This window comes from Periplaneta americana, chromosome 10 (assembly GCF_040183065.1).
Source record: "Periplaneta americana isolate PAMFEO1 chromosome 10, P.americana_PAMFEO1_priV1, whole genome shotgun sequence".
NCBI classification, from domain to species: domain Eukaryota; kingdom Metazoa; phylum Arthropoda; class Insecta; order Blattodea; family Blattidae; genus Periplaneta; species Periplaneta americana.
Window position 1 is genome coordinate 74,747,369 of NC_091126.1, and position 21,360 is coordinate 74,768,728.

General features: G+C 35.0%; 2 protein-coding genes across 5 annotated transcripts in view; both read left to right on the top strand.

Moving 5' to 3' along the window:
- Positions 1 to 4,780, top strand: part of LOC138707784 (cell cycle checkpoint protein RAD17-like) — a 52,997-nt gene extending 48,217 nt beyond the window's left edge. For 3 of the 4 annotated variants that reach the window (XM_069837690.1, XM_069837689.1, XM_069837691.1), the window contains exons 14-15: positions 465 to 551; positions 4,399 to 4,780. In XM_069837690.1, the coding sequence (XP_069693791.1) occupies positions 465 to 541 (77 nt within the window). In that variant the 3' untranslated portion in view covers positions 542 to 551; positions 4,399 to 4,780. Of the gene's footprint in view, positions 1 to 464; positions 552 to 4,398 lie in introns of those variants that run through there. The other variant, XR_011334361.1, reaches the window with a different exon arrangement.
- Positions 4,781 to 10,274: 5,494 nt separating this feature from the next.
- The window catches only part of LOC138707785 (solute carrier family 41 member 1-like), a 64,315-nt gene continuing 53,229 nt past the window's right edge, over positions 10,275 to 21,360 (top strand). Inside the window, exon 1 of the mRNA XM_069837693.1 lies at positions 10,275 to 11,024. Coding sequence (XP_069693794.1) covers positions 10,970 to 11,024 — 55 coding nt within the window. The 5' untranslated portion in view covers positions 10,275 to 10,969. The remainder of the gene's footprint in view (positions 11,025 to 21,360) is intronic.

Sequence of the window (21,360 nt, forward strand, 5' to 3'; positions counted from 1 at the left end):
AGTATGGAAAAGTAATTGTGTAAACTGAGAGAACTTTTCAACTTAGAAATCTGAAGAGACCGAAAAGAAATTGTATAAATGCTGGAAAACGTAAATGTTGGACTATAACAGTGGGGTTTGACTGTATTTGCATAAATTTAATTTATCACAGACGAAATATTACAAACTCTGGAGTGGACTAGATGCCACACTAAGGTAAAAACAATTTATTTGTGAAAATCTGAACAGTGACAAAGGAATACATCTCTGTACTGCATTGCAGAAAAAACATGGCACAAGTCGAAATAACTACTCATGCCATAAGGAGTCCATAAAAATGATGATAAAACGAATGTTTCTTTAACTTTGTTTCAAATTTCCATCCCATTATTACGTTGGTAAAAAATCATTTTAGGTCATTTTTCGTTTATTTCTAGATTTGCGGTAAGTTTGTGATAAGAAATATGTCTGTGTTTTCATTGCAGAAGAGTGCTATGAGATACAAGATTCTGAGGATGAAGATGAAATTCTTGGTGAATGGATTGATTTGTCTTCATTTTAGTGCATATTCTGTGAGTACACATCTTGAATTATGTTCTTACTGATTGTACTAACGTTATACATTATCGGTCTTACTAATAAACCGTGTATAGTTTTTATTCGACACTTATGCAGAGTTGAGACAGAAAACTTTACTAACAAACCATGCATAAGCGATGAATGTATAAACAGTCTGCAACTATACAATGGGAATTGCTTTGCAGTACTTATATACACGAAACCCCTTGTTTAAGCGTTGTATATAGAGAAAAAAATGGCTGCCTCTCTAACAGCTGTTCATATCGAATGTCATTTTATGATGATAGATGCCTTGTAACCACAGAAGAACACACCAAAGAGCACAGAATAAGTAGAATAATATTGCTGTAGCTTGTACTCTTTGACCAAAATATAGTGTGTAATCGATCAGAGCCAGTGGTACTATCAATACTTAACATGGCACACTAGAGCGCTCTACCGGATGCAATAGAGAATCTCAGATATTCTATTACCTTTTGTAATGAAGTAATGACGAAACTATGACGTAGCTGCATTAACAGTTATACTGTTACACACGATGAATGTAGTGATTATTAGTAAGGAATTTACACACGACTTATAAACGAGTTACTCATTGTGTAAGTATAAGACAGTTAAACATCTGTATATAGAGTTTTTATTAGTAAGACCGTATATCAAATACAGAACCTTATCTATAAGGAGCACTTACTGCCCGCAATTGTGCTACCAGCGTACTACAAAGAATCTCTTGGACAGTCACTCATCAGTACCACTATTTGTTATAACATTAGAAATAAAAATAAAATACATAGTTTTATTGCCCAATTTTTCCTCCTGTGCAACTCCTAAGGTGGTAGCGCATGTCATTGTCTTTTGTCTTTTTTTTCAGTAACACAGCAGTTTAGAAATGAGCTGCTCGGGGGAACAAAATGTTAAGTACCATTATGGAAGTTTTAATATACAGCGCAAATAAATTTGCAATTGTTCCATAAATCTGAATAATTTTATTCAGACTTCTGTCTTTTACTAAAAATGTTTTATCATCATCCTAGCTTCATAATATTACTGAAATAAAACAAAGAACAAAGGATCACACGTCAAGTATATTGAAAAAACTGGAAGAGAGTAGTGGAGATACCATTGTGTTACTCAAAATCAAAGGTTCACCGTCATATAAGTGAAGTTCCAAATAGTTATTAGTCATATCTGAAACATACGTTATCACTAGGGCCAGGATTTACGTGCACAAAAAAGGTCTGATATATGCAAAATCAAACCAGAAATATGCTAAAACATGCAAAATCAATTTATTTAACATATCAAGTATCGGTAACATGTAAAAAGAGTTTTAATCATCAATCCATGGTTATAGATTTTTACTTTTTAACATTAAAAAAAATAGAAAAGCAAAAAATGATTGTTATGTCAGGTTTATCGACTTCACTAAAAATTGTACATATGTAGTATATAGAGTGTTTTTAGATTGTTTTTGACTGCAAAACACTACTAAATTAACAATTTCTCAAGATTTTCTACTGTCGTGGATTGCCTATTGTCTGCAAGGATGTTTTTGAAAGCAGGAAATGAGTGTTCAACATCGCATGAGGTAATTGGACAAAATTTTAGTGCACAGACTTGAGAATTTGTTAGTTCCAAGTTCATGTAATCAATATTTTCCTGGCACATGACCTTCTTTATTTTGAGGACTGTGGCATACCCAGAGTTCTTTTTAAGCACCATATCTAATTTTCCTTTGACAGCCTCATCAGTGGATGCCTGTGGTTGCGGATTATATGTTAGTGATTCTACAATTTGTATTGATTCATTGAGTGGCATTCCTCTTGTTTCTAGATTTGCTATGAACTCAGGAAATTTTGTAAAGTTCATTTTAACATAAAACAGCTGTTCGTTTATTCTGCTATTGTTGAAGCAATCTTTTGCTTTAAAAATGGCTGCTGCATCCTTCTCATCCATTGCATCAATGACCATTGATTTTGTAGGTGGCATCGCAAATTCACACAAACCACACAGAATTGTCCTTGGACTGATACTGTTAGGCTTTTTCTCTCAAGTGAGAATATTTGTATCTTAAATGAGAACAAACGTCTATGTAACATTTCGCATCAACGGCATCATAGTTGATTGTTACTGGCAGAGTGAATACACTTCATATGAGGCTACAATAGACCTTTGTTTGCTTAGAGAAAATATTATACTGAAAAAAAACTGAAAAGAAAATATCGAAGTTTGGATATACATGTATGGCGATTTGTGCAACAAAATCCTGAAAATATGCTACAATGTATGCAAAATAGATTATTATATGCAGAAACACTCAAAATATGCAAAAATATCTCACAGATGTTCAAAACGTATATAAAACTGTTTTTGCATGACTTCCAAAGAGCCTGTAAATATACGCATTTGCATATGAATCCTGGCCCTAGTTATCACTCATCACTTAAATCACATGCATGCCCATTTTCCGAACATGTCAGTATAAGTGACAGGAAAAATGTGTGATGTATATGTGGGACATACTCCAGGAGAGACAAGATATCAGCAACATTTTTCTTTTCGACTGATCTGGGTCCATCATATTTCAGCTGAAGTGCAGGAACTGGACTCTGCCTTCCACGTTTTCGAAGATTAAGTTAATACCAGATATAATTACAAAATGTGTGACTGATAAATACTGATAATGGATTTTCTGATGTGACCTTCAATCGACATAGCCTACATCCCTTAGGTTGACATCTAGTTCATAAACAGTCCCTTTTCTGAAGACAAAAGCCTTTTTAGATGACATATGGAAGATGTCATATCATAGAGTCTGGTCCTACATATTTCTTCTGTTCAACAATTCTTCACCCATATTAAGCTTCTTTTGCGTCGTTTTACATTGTGAAGAATGTTTGAATCTTTTCTGAGAAGGTCTCTTTGTCTCTTCTCCTGCTTTTTCATCACCGATATCATTTCCAGCAGCGTGTTATTCATTTATTTTCTCTCTGTCCTTAGTCACCTATATATGGCAAGCATTATTATGATTAATTATATAATTGTTTATATAAATAATAATACTTATTATTATTATTATTATTATTATTATTATTATTATTATCATCATCGATATTTTTATTACTAATATTATGATTTATTATCATAATAATCATATATTTACAATAATTGATCAATTCTGAAGCCTAAATCAGAAGACATATGGCAATAATATGCCAATTCGCGGATTTCAGAAACATAATGTAAGTACATGCACTTACCATTATGTTAGCAAAATGCGGATATTACAATTAAAATGCAAATTTACGTGTCTCTGAGTCATCAGAACTATGAGCAATGTATTCGGGATCCTCATCACTGTTGTGAAGTTCAATCAAAGTATTCTCATCTTCAAAATCGTGTACTTCGGTTACGATCACAGGAGATGCACAAGTATTCTTCTTAGCAGCAGCCATTTTACTTGTCACTTACCATTGTGTTCCTGCTACTTGCGGCAACCGGTGTTTACCATATGACCTCCCCCTATCATCCATTGAGGAGATTCGAAATTTCTACCCAAGGTCTATCATAGGAACTGCCAAAAGCAACAATTGTAGTCGAAGATACCAAAATACACGATAGTGACGCTTACCATTATGTTCGAACGAGCAGCTCAATTAATGACGTGAAACATGAAACAGATTTATTTGCATTGAGAATTACTGTAAAATTGGAGCATTAAAGTCATTTACTTTTTTCGTGACAGTGAAATGTTCTTGCTTAATTTACCATGCATGTTATGATTTATTGAGATAAGTGATGCCAAGATGCTCATACATATACTTCGACTAATTTTTTCAGATGGCATAATGGATACACTTCCCGTCATAATAAGATCAAGAAAATGGTTTGTGTTGGAGGAACTTTGTCCTACCTATAATGAATTTGTAATGTGACATAACATTCTGATCGATATCTGCATCTTATAAATCTGAAATATGTTCATATAGGCTGAGAGGATTACCCAATTTAGAAAACATCTGTTTACAACAGCTCAAGTAGTCCAGCATAAGTGATGTGTATCCATACGAAAATTGAAATATTGACAACACATCACTCAATCTGTCTTCTAAAAAGAACTGTTGCAGCATAACATGGCAGATATTCTGTATCATATTATCATTGTTATTTTGTTATTATTTTTTTAATAAATGGCATGTTTTTTATGTGGTTTGAAAATATACTGGGATAGGCAAAAGTAGGATACAGTTATGTTCATTATAATACCATTATAAAGTGAATGTGAATACTAATAATAAGAACTTACAATATCCAGAGAACGACTAATAACAGCAATTAAGTTCATTTTCTTAAGTGTTCAAATTGGAGTCATGAAAGAGAATATTAACAATTGTACAGGTACCAACTTTTGCCCATCCTGGTACTTTCTATGTCTAATGCTCAGGATTTAACAACAATGATATTACCCTCTTTCCTTCCCAGTATTTAATAACATTTCTGGATACATATTCAAAGCTTAAGATGTGATATATTCCATGTCCATATTTTCTGTTTAGAACATAACAAATGTCGTGGTGATGGTCGTAGTAAATTTATGAAGGTGGCTGACAATGCAATCATGGAGAGTTGCATGTCTTAAAATACCAACAGCCGATTTGCATGGTAACTTAAGTATAATTTTAGGATTGTCGATAATCATTTTTCCGCTAAACTGGAGAATTAGCACTGTAGATTTGAACCTTGCCATTACGGTTATGACCAAATTTAACTAAATACACAATGTTTCCAAAATAAGAACATGACTTTCGTCTGTGGTGTCATTAGAAGGAGAAATTTGTTTCTTTTTCTCTCTACCTCCTTTGTTCTGAACATTACTGAGAGATAGCATCACTGTTACTGTCATCTATTTCAATGACTTTTCCCTGGACCACCAATTTATTTGAACGACATTTCTATGTAAAAGATTAAGACAGATTCTTACAAGCGATCTCCAGTTACTAACAGTATGGTCATCAAAATTGTGTGTCCATTTTATCTCGAACTAAAATCACTCTCGCATTTTCTTTTGTTTCATCACAGCCGAATGGATTTATCTCTTCGGTATCGACATTTCTAGTCGGTCATGGCCTTTATGAGAGTTTTTGTTTCGTAATATTGATAAACCGTAATATAATTAAAGCAGTAAATAATTTCATGGCCCCTAAAAGTTTCTTTTCGTAAAAGGCTAGGTATTTTCTCTAGGCCACAAAGAAAACTTCAACACGGTCATAATTACGTACTTAATGCTTTGGAAAACATTAACCGGAAATTTACTTTCCGTTATTTAAATGATATTCCGTGAAACACACCTTTTTTTCTCTTTATTTCGTTGTTTTCTTACTACATATGCATTTTCTTTTAGTGCATTCAAAACATGGTCATTGTACTGCATAAACCTTGCACTTGACTAATAAAGTGATTTATTTAGAATATAGTCACGAATTTTACTATACCATTTCGATTGTCTTTTGTTTGACATGGCTCAGTATGGCGTGGTGACTAGTGGCCAGTGAGTAATGTCGACTATCGACATTGCTCTACCATGCATATTATCCAGTTGTTCCCATTTTTCATTTCAAATTATCATTCCCATTCATTATTTTCGTAGAATAATTAATGTTGACGTTTCTAAGACTAGCAGCATACTGCATTGGATATTCTGTCTGGAACAGAACGGTTTTGTCTTGAACCATTCAATGTGACGGTGATTACATATATTCTTATGAGGCTGCAGCATACTGAATCAGACGAATGTTCCGACAAATGTCTGATGCAGTGTTCTGCAGCCTCATAGCAATGAGTGTAATCAACTAATCACCATCACATCAAAAAGTCGAGACAAAATCGTCCTGTCAAGGACAATGTCGAATGAAGTATGCTGGTGGCCTTAGTTTAGTTCTTTAATTGACTCATTAGAAAACTTGTGTGTAGGGCTTGTGTTATTTTTGTCCCTTTCTTTACCAAAATATCAGCTTTCTCATTGCCATCTATCCTACAGTTACCTGGAATCCATTGTAATATCATATCCTTCCCAGTACTTTCACTTTAGTTAATCCTAATACGCATTTTTTTTTTTTCCGTCTTGAGGTTATGTTCTGATTGCTGGATAGCTATTCTACAATCTGACATTTATGTAACCAATTAAATAAGTGTTGGAGATAGGGTTGCCAACTGTTTTTGAAGAAAATACTGGAGATTAAGCGACTTACAATATTTCACACAGAAAATTGACAAATTATATAATTCAGTTAGCGGTACTAAAGAAATTTATTCTACTCTTCAGCAGTTAGGTTTAAGTTAAAAGTATTTTTGAGACTTTTGCCTTGCGTAATAGTTTCGAATAAATTGTAAAAATCCCCTACATGAGTAGTTGAAGTTGATTTGCAGTTCTGGTTTGATTAGATGTGTCATTCTCCTGTTTCCAACATCTCTTCACTTACTATTCGTAAGAGAAATCACTCTCTGCATGAGCTTTGCTGCCCGGTATGCTTACAATTTTTCTGCTCTTTTAACCCAATTTCTAATTGAAAAAGAGATCTCCCCTTTCTTTATCTCTACAGAATTTCATCCTGTTTTGAGAAATACAAACTTTAGGAGATGATTCCTTCTTTGGAGCAGTTTCCATATTTTGTCACAAATTCACTCTCAGTTTCACATTATATTCTGTGTGATAATTCCACACTCGCATTGTAAATTATATTACAAATTCGGTTGTATAAAATGAAACTAAACTTAATTCAGTGCACACTACATTTTCTGTTATAACTAAATTAATCAGTAATAAAATATAAAATGCCTGAACAAATTATAAACACAACACAACACAACTGCAGCCAAGGCCTACTGATCATACTCAGACTGACTCACAGATGACAGATCATACATAGACTGTTAGACTGTTCTTCTATGGTGACTGTACAATGTGTAACTAACAGTCAGTTCATGAAGACATTACCAGTAATGTGAGCTGAAACAGGTAGTAAATATAACTTTTGCGTTTGTTGTGTTCAGAAAGTTGTCCTGAATTTTACTAGTAACATTAAACACAGTCGTGTTTCTCTGGCATAATTTCTTTCTATGTAATACAGTTAACTAATAGCAGAGAAATTTATTGTCATGCAGAACTTTCCTGCTGGAATACAACCTGAGACAATGGAATCCGTCAAATTGGAATGAAGATGCTTCATCAAAGAACAAGTAAATTCAGTTGCTGTTGTGTAGCTTGCCGTGATGAATTGAGGATGTTTCATCATAGAACGTGTTTCTCCACTGGATACCTTTATACAACACTGGAATCTTCACAACTGGAATGCTTAGTTACAGCTACTGGAGTCCAGAATACAAGTGGCATTTCTTCAAATGCAGTTATGAAGCTTAACTACAGAAGAAATTTCTACTTTTCCAGCCTTCATAAATTATATTTGCTCAAGAATGGATAATTTTTTAGGCCTGATTAACTACAATGAGAATATTTTCACAATGCAGTAAGTTCTTTCAATTATTGAAACCCAGTGTGAAAAAGTAGATTGTTCTGAATGCAATGAAAATATTTTATAAGGCTGGCCGCACACTTATCTAGCCAAACTGCTTTAAGCAAAAACTTTTTTGCTTAAAGCATTAACGTTTTTGCTGTAACCGAAAGCAATTTTGTTTTTCAAAAAGCATTTTGCTTAACAACATTTTTGTTTCGTATTGGAGTGTTTTTGCTAGAAAGAAAAACGTTTGCTTTTTCTGAGTACATTAGAGCCATGGCAGACTAGAAACAAAAACAGAAATTAGTCTTGCAATGGCGGTGGAGGATGATGTGGTTGTAGTGTTTATGACATTGGATGGACTTGGGTTGAAATTCACTTATGCTTGTCAGGTTCAGGTCGGGCTCAGGCCTTAAAGAAACGAATTTTTTTTTTTTTTTTTTTCGCGAATTGTATGTACTGATTAAAAAAATAATACGAGGTTTTAATGCATGCACGAATAGATGTCCACTTGGCGAACAATAGACTACTGGTACAGGAAGTTATTGTTTAGTTTGACTTCGTATTCATAATGGGATTTGTCTCGTCTCTACTGTCATAGACATGGAGCAATGATTAATTATGTAGAGATTAATTTTTTGGTCCTACAGAAACAAATTATTTGTTTTACCTGGGAGAGTGAGAGATTATTCTTTCTCATGCTGCTACTGGAGTAATAACCTCTAGCAGCTGTACCTGACCCTGTGGCCCTCTGGCCTATGCTTTAGCTATTAGTCTGCTCACAGTAACAAAATAAATAAGTTTAAGTAGCTTATTTTGTTTCTACGATCAGTGCATTAATTCTGTACTTCTCCATGTCTTTCTAAGATAATCTCGGATTTTGGGTCTGGTTCATATTGTGCCGAGCCAGGCCTAAGAATTTCGCAGACCTCTATAATCTATAATGGAAATAACTATAGTTATTTATAATTACTTGTAAAATGTAATGGATTTATATACTTCCATCGAAAGACCTTCAGGAAAACTGTATGTCAGCTAGACTCCTTGGATAGATTAGTAAATAATAAAGTAGCCATTTACTTGCAGCACCATCTATTTCATTTGCCACTTCTTGCCACAATTTTTCAATCAGATCCTTAATATGATGATCCTTAAATGTATAATTTGTAAATTGAAGATCTCGGTTCCTCCAGAACTAATAATTTTTCACCATCTATTTCCATGGTCACAAATTAATATTTTCTCATTCACCCAAGATACTGCTATACCTGTTGTAATAATTTCACACTACAGCAAACCATGTCGACAGGGTCACCTGCATATTGCAAGCACATGCGCATAACAAAATGTTTTGCCTTCAAACAATGGTCAGCATTTGTGCTACGAGCAGTCCCAGCTCTGCTCAAACTTGCTGTATCATGCTGCACAGCATTTTTACTTTTTGCTCAATCATGCTGTATAGCTTTTTTGCTTTTTGCTTAAACATGCTGTAGAGCATTATTATAATCGTGCTAGATAAGTGTGCGGCATTCCTATATTAATCATTGGGAAAACATGTTTAAGCTAAAACATTTTCGTTTAAAGCAGTTTTGCTGGTAAGTGTGCGTCCAGTCTAATAGAACAAGTGGAGTCTGCTGCTATAAAGTCCAGTCTGGAATAATGGAATCCTCAACTGAAATGGGGATGCTTTGTCATGGAACAAATGTTTTAAATAACTGGCATCTGGTCTTTAACAGTGACATTTCTTTAACTAGAATGGAATGTTTCACCTTAGAACAAGTGTTTTCGGCTGCTGGAAATGGTTATGTTACTTAGCTACTGGAGTGGAGTCTGCAATTGTAGAATCTCTTCACTAGTATGGAGAAGTCTCGTCATGAAACATTCGTTTAGTTACTAAAGTTGATTCTGAAACACTGGAATCTTGTTAACAGGGCTGAGAATGTTTCATCATAGAACAAATATCTTTTGCTGCAGGAGTCCGGTCAACAGCGGTGGAATTTTCTCTCCTGGAATGGGAAAGTGTAATTATAGAACAAGTGCTTTCAGCTTCTAGAAGCGACAGTAGTATCACTTCAGTGGAATGGGATGTTTCATCGTAACAAGTGCTTTCAGCTCCTGGAGCTCACAGTGGTATCTCTTCAGTTCTTGGAGTCGACATTATTTCTTCAACTGAAATGTGGATGTATAACCACAGAACAAGTGTTTTCAGTTGGTGAAGTCGAGTCTGCAATAGTGGAATCTTTTCAACTGCACTGAGATATTTCAACATAGAAAAGGTGTTAGTTGCTGCTGGTGTAGAATCTGCGAGAGTGGAACCTTGTCACCTGAAATGGGAAGTTTCAACACAGAACAAGTAATTTCAGTTGGTAAAGTCGAATCCACAATAGTGGAATCTCCTCAACTGGACTGGGGATGTTTCATCATAGAACAAGTGCTTTCAGTTGTATCTCTTCAACTGGAATAGGGATGTTCCATTTTTTTAGTAGATTATTTTATAACACTTTATCAACATCTTAGGTTATTTAGCATCTGAATGAGATGGTGATAATGCCGGTGAAATGAGTCCGGGGTCCAGCAACGAAAGTTACCCAGCATTTGCTCATATTGGGTTGAGGGAAACCCCGGAAAAAACCTCAACCAGGTAACTTGTCCCAACCAGGAATCGAACCCGAACCACCTGGTTTCTTGGCCAGACATGCTAACCGTTACTCCACAGGTGTGGACGGGGTATGTTTCATCATAGAACAAGTGCTTTCAGTGGTATCTCTTCAACTGGAATAGGGATGTTTCATCATAGAAGAGGTGGTTTCAGCTCCTAGAATCCGCAGTGGAATCTTCTCGAATGGCATGGAGATGTCTCATTAGAGGACAAGTGGTTTCCAGAGCTGGAGTCAGGCTGTATGAGTGAGACCTGGTCGAACCTCATGAGGAATTTCTTTCATCATACATTTTGTGGTGAGTTTCTTCAGCTTTTTAATATATATGGCTAAGGCTACTATTATACAGGGATATGATAAATGGTAACTGTATTTCTTATTGTACATGCTAAGAAAGGAAAAAAATGTGTATCTGCCATAAAAAAGGTGATCCCTGTGGAAATTAATATACTGAATGTAAATTACTATAACTCATATTTAAATCTAGTTTGAAATACATTTAAAACATGAAAAATCCTTTCTCTATGTAACTTCATGTTATAACCTTAACAGAATACAATGCTTTAAATGTTATCTTATTAGTACTATTAACACTAAAGAAAAATTTTATTCATTGTATAGGCCTACCAAAAATTAGGTTTGTATTTATAAATGCTTGTCCCTCGAAAAGTTTGTCTTGTAATTCAGTTTGTTCTCCCTTATAGGAAACCATTGATAGTTCATTATTACATGATTCCAGCGATTTTGAGAGAAGACTTCTATTGTTGGTCAAAACTCCTCTTGTTTATTTGCAGTGTCAAGTGTGAGTGAAGGAAATTAAATTTGAAAGTTATGTCACGACGACATATTTTTACTAGAGTTGTCACAAATGGTTGTAATTTTCGTTCTGTCTAAGCCAAGAAATATTTGTATTACTGCTTTGAAAGATCACCAAGTTGTTACTTCTGCATTTAATAACTTAGGTTTTCTTGTTTTAGAAGTTTCCTTATCTGAGACGCAATGAAATTCGCTTTCTTCACTTTAGTACACGACAATTTACCAATACATCCCACAAATAGCAAAGACTACTTATTTCTTTGTCTAGTCTAGTTCATTAATTCTAATTTTATGTTCAGTGGGACAGGTATCTGCTAATGGGACAAGTTTTGCAATGATTTGCTTAGGATGAATTTCTCTTTCTTTCGTACTATTTCACAGTATAATGTTTTTCTTTTACCACTTTTTCGCATATGTACTAATTTGATGTTTGGAATTTATGATATTAGATCGTGGACTTTGCGCCATATGTTTATTTTAAATCTGTCTCGTGAAGTAATGGAATTGAAGGCAATTTATTGACATTGTAAAGAGAAAGAACATTTTGTTAGTCACTGATTAATGGCCACTTCCTATGATGACCGAATTCAACCATCAGGGCATTAATAATGTTACAAAAACATAGATCACCTTCTATGGGGAAAAACTCGTGTTTATCAAAGTGTATGTGTCTTAAATGTAACTGGTGTTTCATTAAATTTGAGTAAGTTGTCGCACAACTGAGTCACATTTTATTCCTGTTTGTAGTAGAACAGTAACAGGCTATATATGGGACTCAAAAGTAAATAAATTGACCGAAAGAACAATTTATGTATTGTATTTCGAGTTAATGTTTAGGAATGGAACAGAAACAGTGTTACTTTTCCAATGGTAAAAGTATTAGTATCTAGTATCATTAATCGAGTCTTTTCTGCCCTTCGTTTTTCTTTCTTATTAAGCAAATAAGGAGAAAATATTATATTTTTATAGAAATCATTATTTTTGTCGCTTTTGTAGAAATAGAGGCTTTAAGCATCATACGTAAAATGTGGTTTTTTTGTGTGTTGCGGTCCACTTGTCATTTGTTTGTGCACAGCCTTTCCACCTTAACTATTTTCGTTGCCGTATGGAGCTGCAGGTCTCTGCACAGTAACAGACAGCTAAATTTTTCCAAGGCTAAAATACCTTTATGTGCGTGCTCATATCCTGCTATAGATATTTAAATCACTAGGCATGAATGAAAGAAATAAGTAAATTTTCTGCTTGTATTATATATTTTCACTATAAAATATATTTATTTTATTTTGATACAAAGTTCTAACTGTTGTCAGTGCTGTTTGGAGTCTTGTGGAAAATTTAAACTATTATCAATAATTCACGAATATGCAATGAAAAATCGAATGAACATCTTTATGAAGCAAATTCTACATGTATGAGCATTTCTATTTTGATTGTTTGAGAAACTTTTGTGGAAAGTTTTAACGATGTAAACTTTGAATATATGTAGGCAAATAAATGCAGTAATATCATAAAATCAAATGTTAAACATTTTTTTTTTCAACTGTAACACATTACAGTCAAAGCTCGATAACTTGTACGAAAGGGGACGGAGATCTGTCTGAGTTACGAAAAGTCCATCTTATCGAAAGGAAATAAAGTTGTATGTAGGAATGAACACTAACACCATATGTTATCTATACGGTAGCAATATTATACCGGTACTGAACTTTAATGCAACAAGGTTATCAATACATACCAGGTAAAACAGAGACACAAATAACACAGATAGTGGACAAAGTGCATTAATCAGAGTCTGCTGTAATTCGATTGGTCTATTATAGGAACATGATGGTGATTTATCTGCCACTTTGTTGTTGTTTTTCCCAGCAGAACGTTTGAAAAAGTTGTCAATCTTCTTTTATATTTTCTTATATTTTATTTTCGAAAAATTTGGTCTGAGTTATCCAAAGTCCGAGATATCGGGGTCCGAGTTATCGAGTGTTCACTGTATTCAACTTTCAAGTTTGTAAGCAACAATCAGAAGAATTTCACTTAATTGCAATTTTTACTGGAATCACATCAGAATCAGACTCTCCAGATTTTCGTTTATGGGCTCCAATATTTATTTCATCCCTAATATTTCTTTTAAAACCCTCCACACTATAGATTTTTGACACTCATCCAGGAGGAGACTTTCATCTTTGATCGAAATATCATCTTGCATTATGAAATCTGAATGATATATTATTAATCTCCCTAACCACTGCCACCGGGTTTTACCACTGCCACCAGGTGCTTGCCCACTTGCATTGTAAATAAATACATACATACAACATATTAATTGGAACTCTTCATTAGTCTTCACATGGTTTTGGTTGAGCCATGATTTATCCAGGTAATATATCTGTACATTATCATTTTGTCGGATGTTATGCATTGTCATCGAAAACTTGACTGGAACAGCAACAGTATTGGCCTGTTCCATTAAAAAACTTATTTCGTTTTGCATTCCTTACACCTGAATCTCATGTCCTTCAATCAACTGTATCGACTGTGCAGTCATCTAGTTTCAGAGTTGATGATAGCAAGATTCTACTCTGGCGAAATGTATCCGAGAAACTGTCAGGGTATATCCTGCATACAGTTGGGAATAAACCTCTCAAAAGACAAACCAGATAGTCAGCCCAAGGAGGATATGAAATCTCAGCTGAGCAGAGCCTCGGACAAAGTCTTGCTCTCTACTTCTGGACCAGACATGTTAGAATTGGTTATGGAAATGGGTCACTTTAAGTCGCCTTTTAAAGTGGGTTATGAGTGGGTAGTTCTGCATCATGACTGACATGAAGAAACAGTGTTATGCAAGGTGGAGGCACTTGTTCTGGAAGGAATTTCTATGTCAAGCACATGCATTTTCTATGGAAAATAATGACAGATTGTAGGTGCTGATATCAAGCAAAGCAGTGGTATTGAGTGCAGCTGACTAAGGTAAATAAATTTGTTTATACTCGACCATGCCGAAATGTAGTAATTATACACCTGGTAGCAGTCCTTTAATGCATGTCATTAAAGTACACCTACTCATTAAAGTACAGGTGTTTTCAGCCAATGATAACTCAGCTTACAGGTGTTCAGCCATTAACAAGTCAGCTTTGTACCATTATAAAACTGCAAGTATCGATTATTCTCGGATATGCAATCGAAAGAGAATTAGCGAAAAGTCATGGAGGCTGGAAATCCAATACTGTCGCAGAAGGTTATGTTCTGTTACTATAATAATTAGCGTTAATTGTAAATAATATTCAAGTAAATTCAATTTGCCATCTCGTTTTTCAATGTCGAATTCAATAATCAAGGTTATACCAAGTTTAACGGGATTACACAAGGTCAATGACATTATTGTTCCTCGGAAAAAATCAATACTTTCGCGTCTGCGCACATCTCACAATTCACGACCTAGAACAAGGTCACTTCCGATCTTGTCAGATACAAATTAATAAAATGTATACATCTGAATAATTTCAAGTTAGAAATATGATCGAGCATAAAAAGTCGTATGAAACTCGCCTATAATGGTAATTTAGAAGCTCGTATGAAAATTATGAAACTCGCTTGCGCTCATTTCATAAACATCCATACTCGCTTCTTAATTACTATCATTATAGGCTCATTGCATAATGCACTATTTAAAGCTTCCTAAGATCTCACGGTAGTGTTTTAAATGAACTATGCATTATGGACTTTGGGAAATAAATAACAATAATGAGTTTATTGTAACAGTTATAAAAGAAAATAAAACATCGCCACCTTCACTCAGTGCATCTCTTTGAAGTAATGGTTGGCATGTCTGATCATGAAATGAGCGGACCCAGATTCGAATCCAGGTTGGGAACAGTTACTAGGTTCAGGGTTTTTCCGAGGTTTTCCCTCAACCAACTTTCGGCATTGGACCTCAGGATCATTTCTCCATTGTAATTACACTTCCTCTCTTTCATCATTTCCATTTCTTTCCCATATTTTGGGGTTGCTCTGATTTAGAATCAGCTGCAGGCTGCCACTGAACTTGGAACCTGTGGTAAGTGGTCATATATAAGGTTTCTAAAGTACACAGCCAACTTTTAAAAATGTTTTAGAAAACATACAAAATATTTCCCACTATGAGCCCCGTTGTAACTGATGACACCTTCGTTACTACTCATTTTAGGTTCACAAACTTAAAAGTTGGCATTATGCAACAAAAACTGAAATAGGATATCTAGAAACAGGATATCCCCCAGTGTGTGAAATCTCTCTTTTTTCTCTCAGCAGCAATAAACTTTTCTGGCTGGTAGGACTTCTGTAAATTGAGATGCACCATTTTCTCAGCTATATCCCACTTTCTCTCTCAGTATGCTGCAAGAGCTTTTGCCTGGTAGAGTTTACAGAATTAGAGGTGTGCAATTTTCCCCGCTATGCTAAATCTCACTGTGCTCTCTCAGTACGCAGAAAGAACTTTGTGGCTGGTAGGATTTGCAGGCACAGATTTTCACATTTTATCCCCTGCACATGCAGTACACATCAAGGACTTAATGGTTGATAGGATTTTGATAAATACAGGTGAGCCATTTTTGCGTTGCTTCAAATCTCCTCCTGTTCAAGGAGTAGGCAAGAAAAATTTCCTGGCTGCTAAGTTTTGAGCCACTTCCCTCACTGCGTCAAATCAATCCTTTCATTGCAGTATACAGCGAGAACTTTCTGACTGATAGGATATCTAGAAATAGGAATGTGCCATTTTTCCCTACAACAAATTCTTCCCACTCTCGCAGTACGAAGCAAGTACTTCATGGCTGGTAGAATTTCTGGAAATAGAAGTGTGCCATTTTCCCTGCTGCGTCAAAATTCTCCTTTCTTTCGCAGTCGCAGCAAAATCTTTCAGAGTAGTAGAATTAATAGATACTAAGGTGCATCATTTTCCCGCCGTTCCAACTACCCCCAATATCCCACAATAATTAACGAGAAATTTCTAATTGGTGCAATTTCCATAAATACATTTGGGCATTTTACTGCTGCTCCAAGCCCTCCTTTCTCACGCACTATGCAACCAAGATATTTCTAACTGGTACTATTTTTGTAAATAGAGTTGTGCCTTTATCTCTGCTGCGCCAAATTGTCTCAAACGCATATAGTAAGCATTAAGACTGGTAGGATTTGTAAAAAAAGAAGTGTGCCTATTTCTGCGCTTTCTCAAGGAGGAACCATTTTCCTTGCAGTGCCTAATCCCTCCCTTCTCTCTCAGTATATATGAAATTTCTGACAGGATTTATAAAAATTGAGATGAGTCATTTCTACAATAGTTGTAACAATACCAACATTAATGTGAAAATGGCCATCCAAATCATGCCACCTATTTACACAGGGCTAGCCTAATGCAGACTCTTTACATGTGGATGATATTTCATCTGTTATTTCATTTGAGTCACTTTTTGGACTCTACTGCAGAGATTTTTGTATTTTATTTAATGAAAAACCATAATTGTTACATCTGGTGGTCGTTAGTATGACTGTTTTCTTAGTATGTTATTTTACGACGCTTTATCAACATCTTAGGTTTTTATTGTCTGAATGAGGTGAAGGTGATAATGCCGGTGAAATGAGTCCGTGGTACAGCACCGAAAGTTACCCAGCATTCGCTCATTTTGGGTTGAGGGAAAACCCCGGTAAAAACCTCAATCAGGGAACTTGCCCCGAACGGGTATCGAACTCGGGCCACCTGGTTTTGCGGCCAGATGTGCTAACCGTTACTCCACAGATGTGGACTAGTATCACTGTTACAGATATGTATAGTGGTTGTTTCGTCTCTCTCTCTTTTTTTTTCTTTTTTTTTTTTTTTTTAGTTAGGCTTATGACTAAGTATGATTCCAGAAATGCTGCAGTTTATCCTGAGCTTCAATTCTTAAGGTATTCCACGATATTATTTGTTATAATTGATAAGTAACATTCCATTGCATCTGTAGTATATTATGTAAGTAGCGTTACTAGAAGTCGTTCTTCCCTCAGATATTCCCTGTTTTCAGACCTCAAGGATTGGTCATGTGGGTTTTTTGAAAATTTCGAAATATCTCTTGTGTTTAATATGAACAATATTTTAGACACTCAGTAGTGAAATCTGACTTGCTATTGTCTCCTTTAGTCAGAAGCTATGTTTAGAGCAACAGTTTTCAATTTATCAATGTACAAACTGTTATTTTCTTACATCCTGCAGTCTTTTCATGCCGCGTAATACACTGGTCAAACAAATTAAGGGATATTGTGTTACCTTTCAGACACGTGATTGAAAATTTTTCTTGTGAACTAAATTAACTGAAGCTATCGATAAACAAAGTGAATTTCATGTTCAATGATTTTAAAGGCAACGAAAAGATAATTTACAGTTCAGTTAGCATTTTAGCTCTTAAAGGAAGAGAAGGAGACTTCAAAAAGTAAATGGTTAATAAGGTGTATGACGTCCTGCCACTGCTAGGACAGCTCCACACCTATCACTAGGGACCCTGAAGAGTGGTGGATAAATTCATGAAAGAACGGTGTAAAACTGTTGGTCAAAGCTGTTAAAACCATTCTATATTTGTCATAGCTGTAAATAAAAACAATCCTAAAACTAAATTTATGCTGCAGAATTGTCGGCACAACAGCTGATATATGTAACATCTTACTTACAAATCACTTTTAGAGAATCCGGAGTTACAGTGCCGTCCTCACATAAGTCTGCCATCGGTCCCTTTCCTGAGCAAGATTAATCCAGTCCCTACCAACATATCCCTACCAACCTGTCCCACCTCCTGCAAATCTATTTTAATATTATCCTTCCATCTACGTCTCCGCACTCTCAAAGGTCTTTTTTCCCTCTGGCTTCCCAACTAACACTCTATATGTAATTCTGGATTCGCCCATATGTGCTACATGCCTTGCCCATCTCAAACACCTGGATTCCTAATTATGTCAGGTGACGAATACAATGCGTGGAGTTCTGCGTTGTGTAACTTTCTCCTTTCACCTGTAACTTTATTCCTCTTAGCCCCAAATATTTTCCTAAACACCTTATTTTCAAAACTGGTAATATAACTGTTTTATAAATTCTAACTTTAAGCTTTTTTGAGAGAAGACTGGGTGACAAAATTTTCTCAACCAAATAATAACAGGCATTTTCCATATTTATTCTGCGTTTAATTTTCTCTCGAGTGTAATTTGTGTTTGTTACTGTTGCTCCAAGATATTTGAATTTTTCCACCTCTTCAAAGGATAAATTTCCAATTGTTATATTTCTATTTCGGGATTTACTTCCAAACCTATCTCCTTACTTGCTTCAAGTAAAATGTCCGTGTTTTCCCTAATCGTTTGTGGATTTCACATCATCCACATAAACAAGCAGCTGATGTAACCCATCTACTAATATTACCCCTGCTGTTCTATAAAGACTCATGACATTCCAAGTACCAAATGTCATAATCTTATTCCTTTTGCTGTGATCGTGCCATAGAATCAGTCCCATTCCGAGGCTTATGTTTCGTTTTACGGTGATGGATAATTAGTCCTTCACCCAACCCCCAAGCTGGAGAATCATCTCTTGTTGGCTGTCCGCGACTTCTTATTCAATATATTCGCAGTTACCCTCCATTTGTGGAGGCCGTCTCCTCAATCTGCAATTTGAGGACGCACCACACCATGTCATGGCAATAGGAACCGAGAGTACTTGGATAAATTATTGTTCATCTTCGTGTTATCACACTAAATATTACGCATTTAACAGAACCACTCAAGATGTAACTCAATCTTAAAATTAGCAGCTATTGAGACCCGTGCAGATATATTGTAGACTTTAATCGAATATGGTGACTGGCTAAACTAGCTTCATGGTGCTCTACTACTGACAAGCAAACATTCTCATGGGGGCAGATAAAATAGGTAATTTTTTTCTTCCACCATGTTAATAATGTCAAAAAAGTACTTAAACAAATTTTGGTCACTCGACCGCAATTACGAGGCCGTCCAGAAAGTGATTTTCCCCCGGGCCGTTTACAGAAAGAAAATATAATTTCATGGAAAGATTTATTGGAACAGATACAACAATTGTGGAGTTATTTTTCAACATATTCCCCACCAAAATTGAAACATTTGTCATACCGTGGGATCAACAGAGAGGTGCACAACTTGACACAAGGGTACAAAAATTGATCCCATAGTATGACAAATGTCTCAATTTCAGTGGGGAATATGTTGAAAAACAGAGCAACAATTTCTGTATTTGTTAATTTTGAATTCGTTTTTTAAAGGATGCCTTACGAAAAATGTGCTAGAATTATACTGCTTAAGCAATGGTTTGAAGGACACGCAACTTTAAAGAGAGATTAACTACCATATATGGACAATGTACCAATGTTAAATTATCTCAGGAATTACGATATCATACTGAAATTTTTATAGAATGAAGATACAATGTTTCTAAGATACTAACGCTGATTTATCAAGAAATACAGGTTGTAAAAAAAGATCTGAATCTTTAAAATAATATTGTCCTTATTTTTTTTATACAAATGCCCCATTTTCTCACGAACTATGAATGATAGAAAAATGAACATTTTAAACACATATCGATAACAATACATTAATGAATTTGATGCACATTAAGTAGTGTATATCTATTACTTTGATTAGAAAAAAATATATTTTACATATAAAAAGCCACCGGCGTGGCTCAGTCGGTTAAGGCGCTTGCCTGCTGGTCTGAAGTTGCGCTCGGGAGCAGGTTCGATCCCTGCTTGGGCTGATTACCTGGTTGGGTTTTTTCCGAGGTTTTCCCCAACCGTAAGTTGGATGCCAGATAATCTATGGCAAATCCTCGGCCTCATCTCGCCAAATACCATCTCGCTATCACCAATCTCATCGACGCTAAATAACCTCATAGTTGATAAAGCGTCGTTAAATAACCAACTTAAAAAAAAGTATGAAGTAACAACATTAAATCAACATTATCTAAAAAATCAAATCTATTTTTACGGCTTGTATTTTTTTATAAATCAACATCAGTTGCTTAGAAACCTTGTTTCTTTAGCCTGTAGAAATTTCAACACAATATCTTCATTTTTTGCTGAAATAATGTGTCATTAAATAAGCAAATTTAACATTGGCAGTATAATAACTAATGGTGTCTCAATATTCTTAGATATAACAAAAAAAACGGTCTATAACAGTAAATTGCTTAAAATAAAATACTATCTTTATATTTAAACCTTAACAGTGCATATTTTGTTATTTTTAGTGCATATATCCTGGTTTTCAAGTGCGTACATGCATGCATATTTTGCCGGTTTTAGTACATATGAATTGCCACCTAGTCATCAGTAGGGGGTGGATGTTGATGAAAAGTCATCTTCTTATTTTTCACATTAGAACGATGCCTATTAATATAGAAGTCCTTTCTATATTAATACCAGCGTAAAAAATTAGTTTCTTATATTGCATTTTTTTAATTTTTCGACGTTTTTTAACTAATAGGTCATTTTTATATTTTTTTCGGCATTTTTGGTCATTTTTAAAACTTTGAAGAACTTTTAGACCATTTGGAATCTATTTTACTTTCTTCTTTACTGATTGGTCTGTTAAATCTTTTTCTAAGCAAATAGGTCAGTAGTAATTACCTACTGAATAAGTGAATAACAGTGAAGTTTGAGTTTTGTAGTTTGAAACAAACTGTAAAGACCATCCCTCATTCCACTGAAGGCTTCACCTCACACAACAGAGGTAATAAAAAATGCTTTACAACAGCTTAGTTTAAGTGAGGGCTTTGACCGCTACTGTTCTTTTGTCAG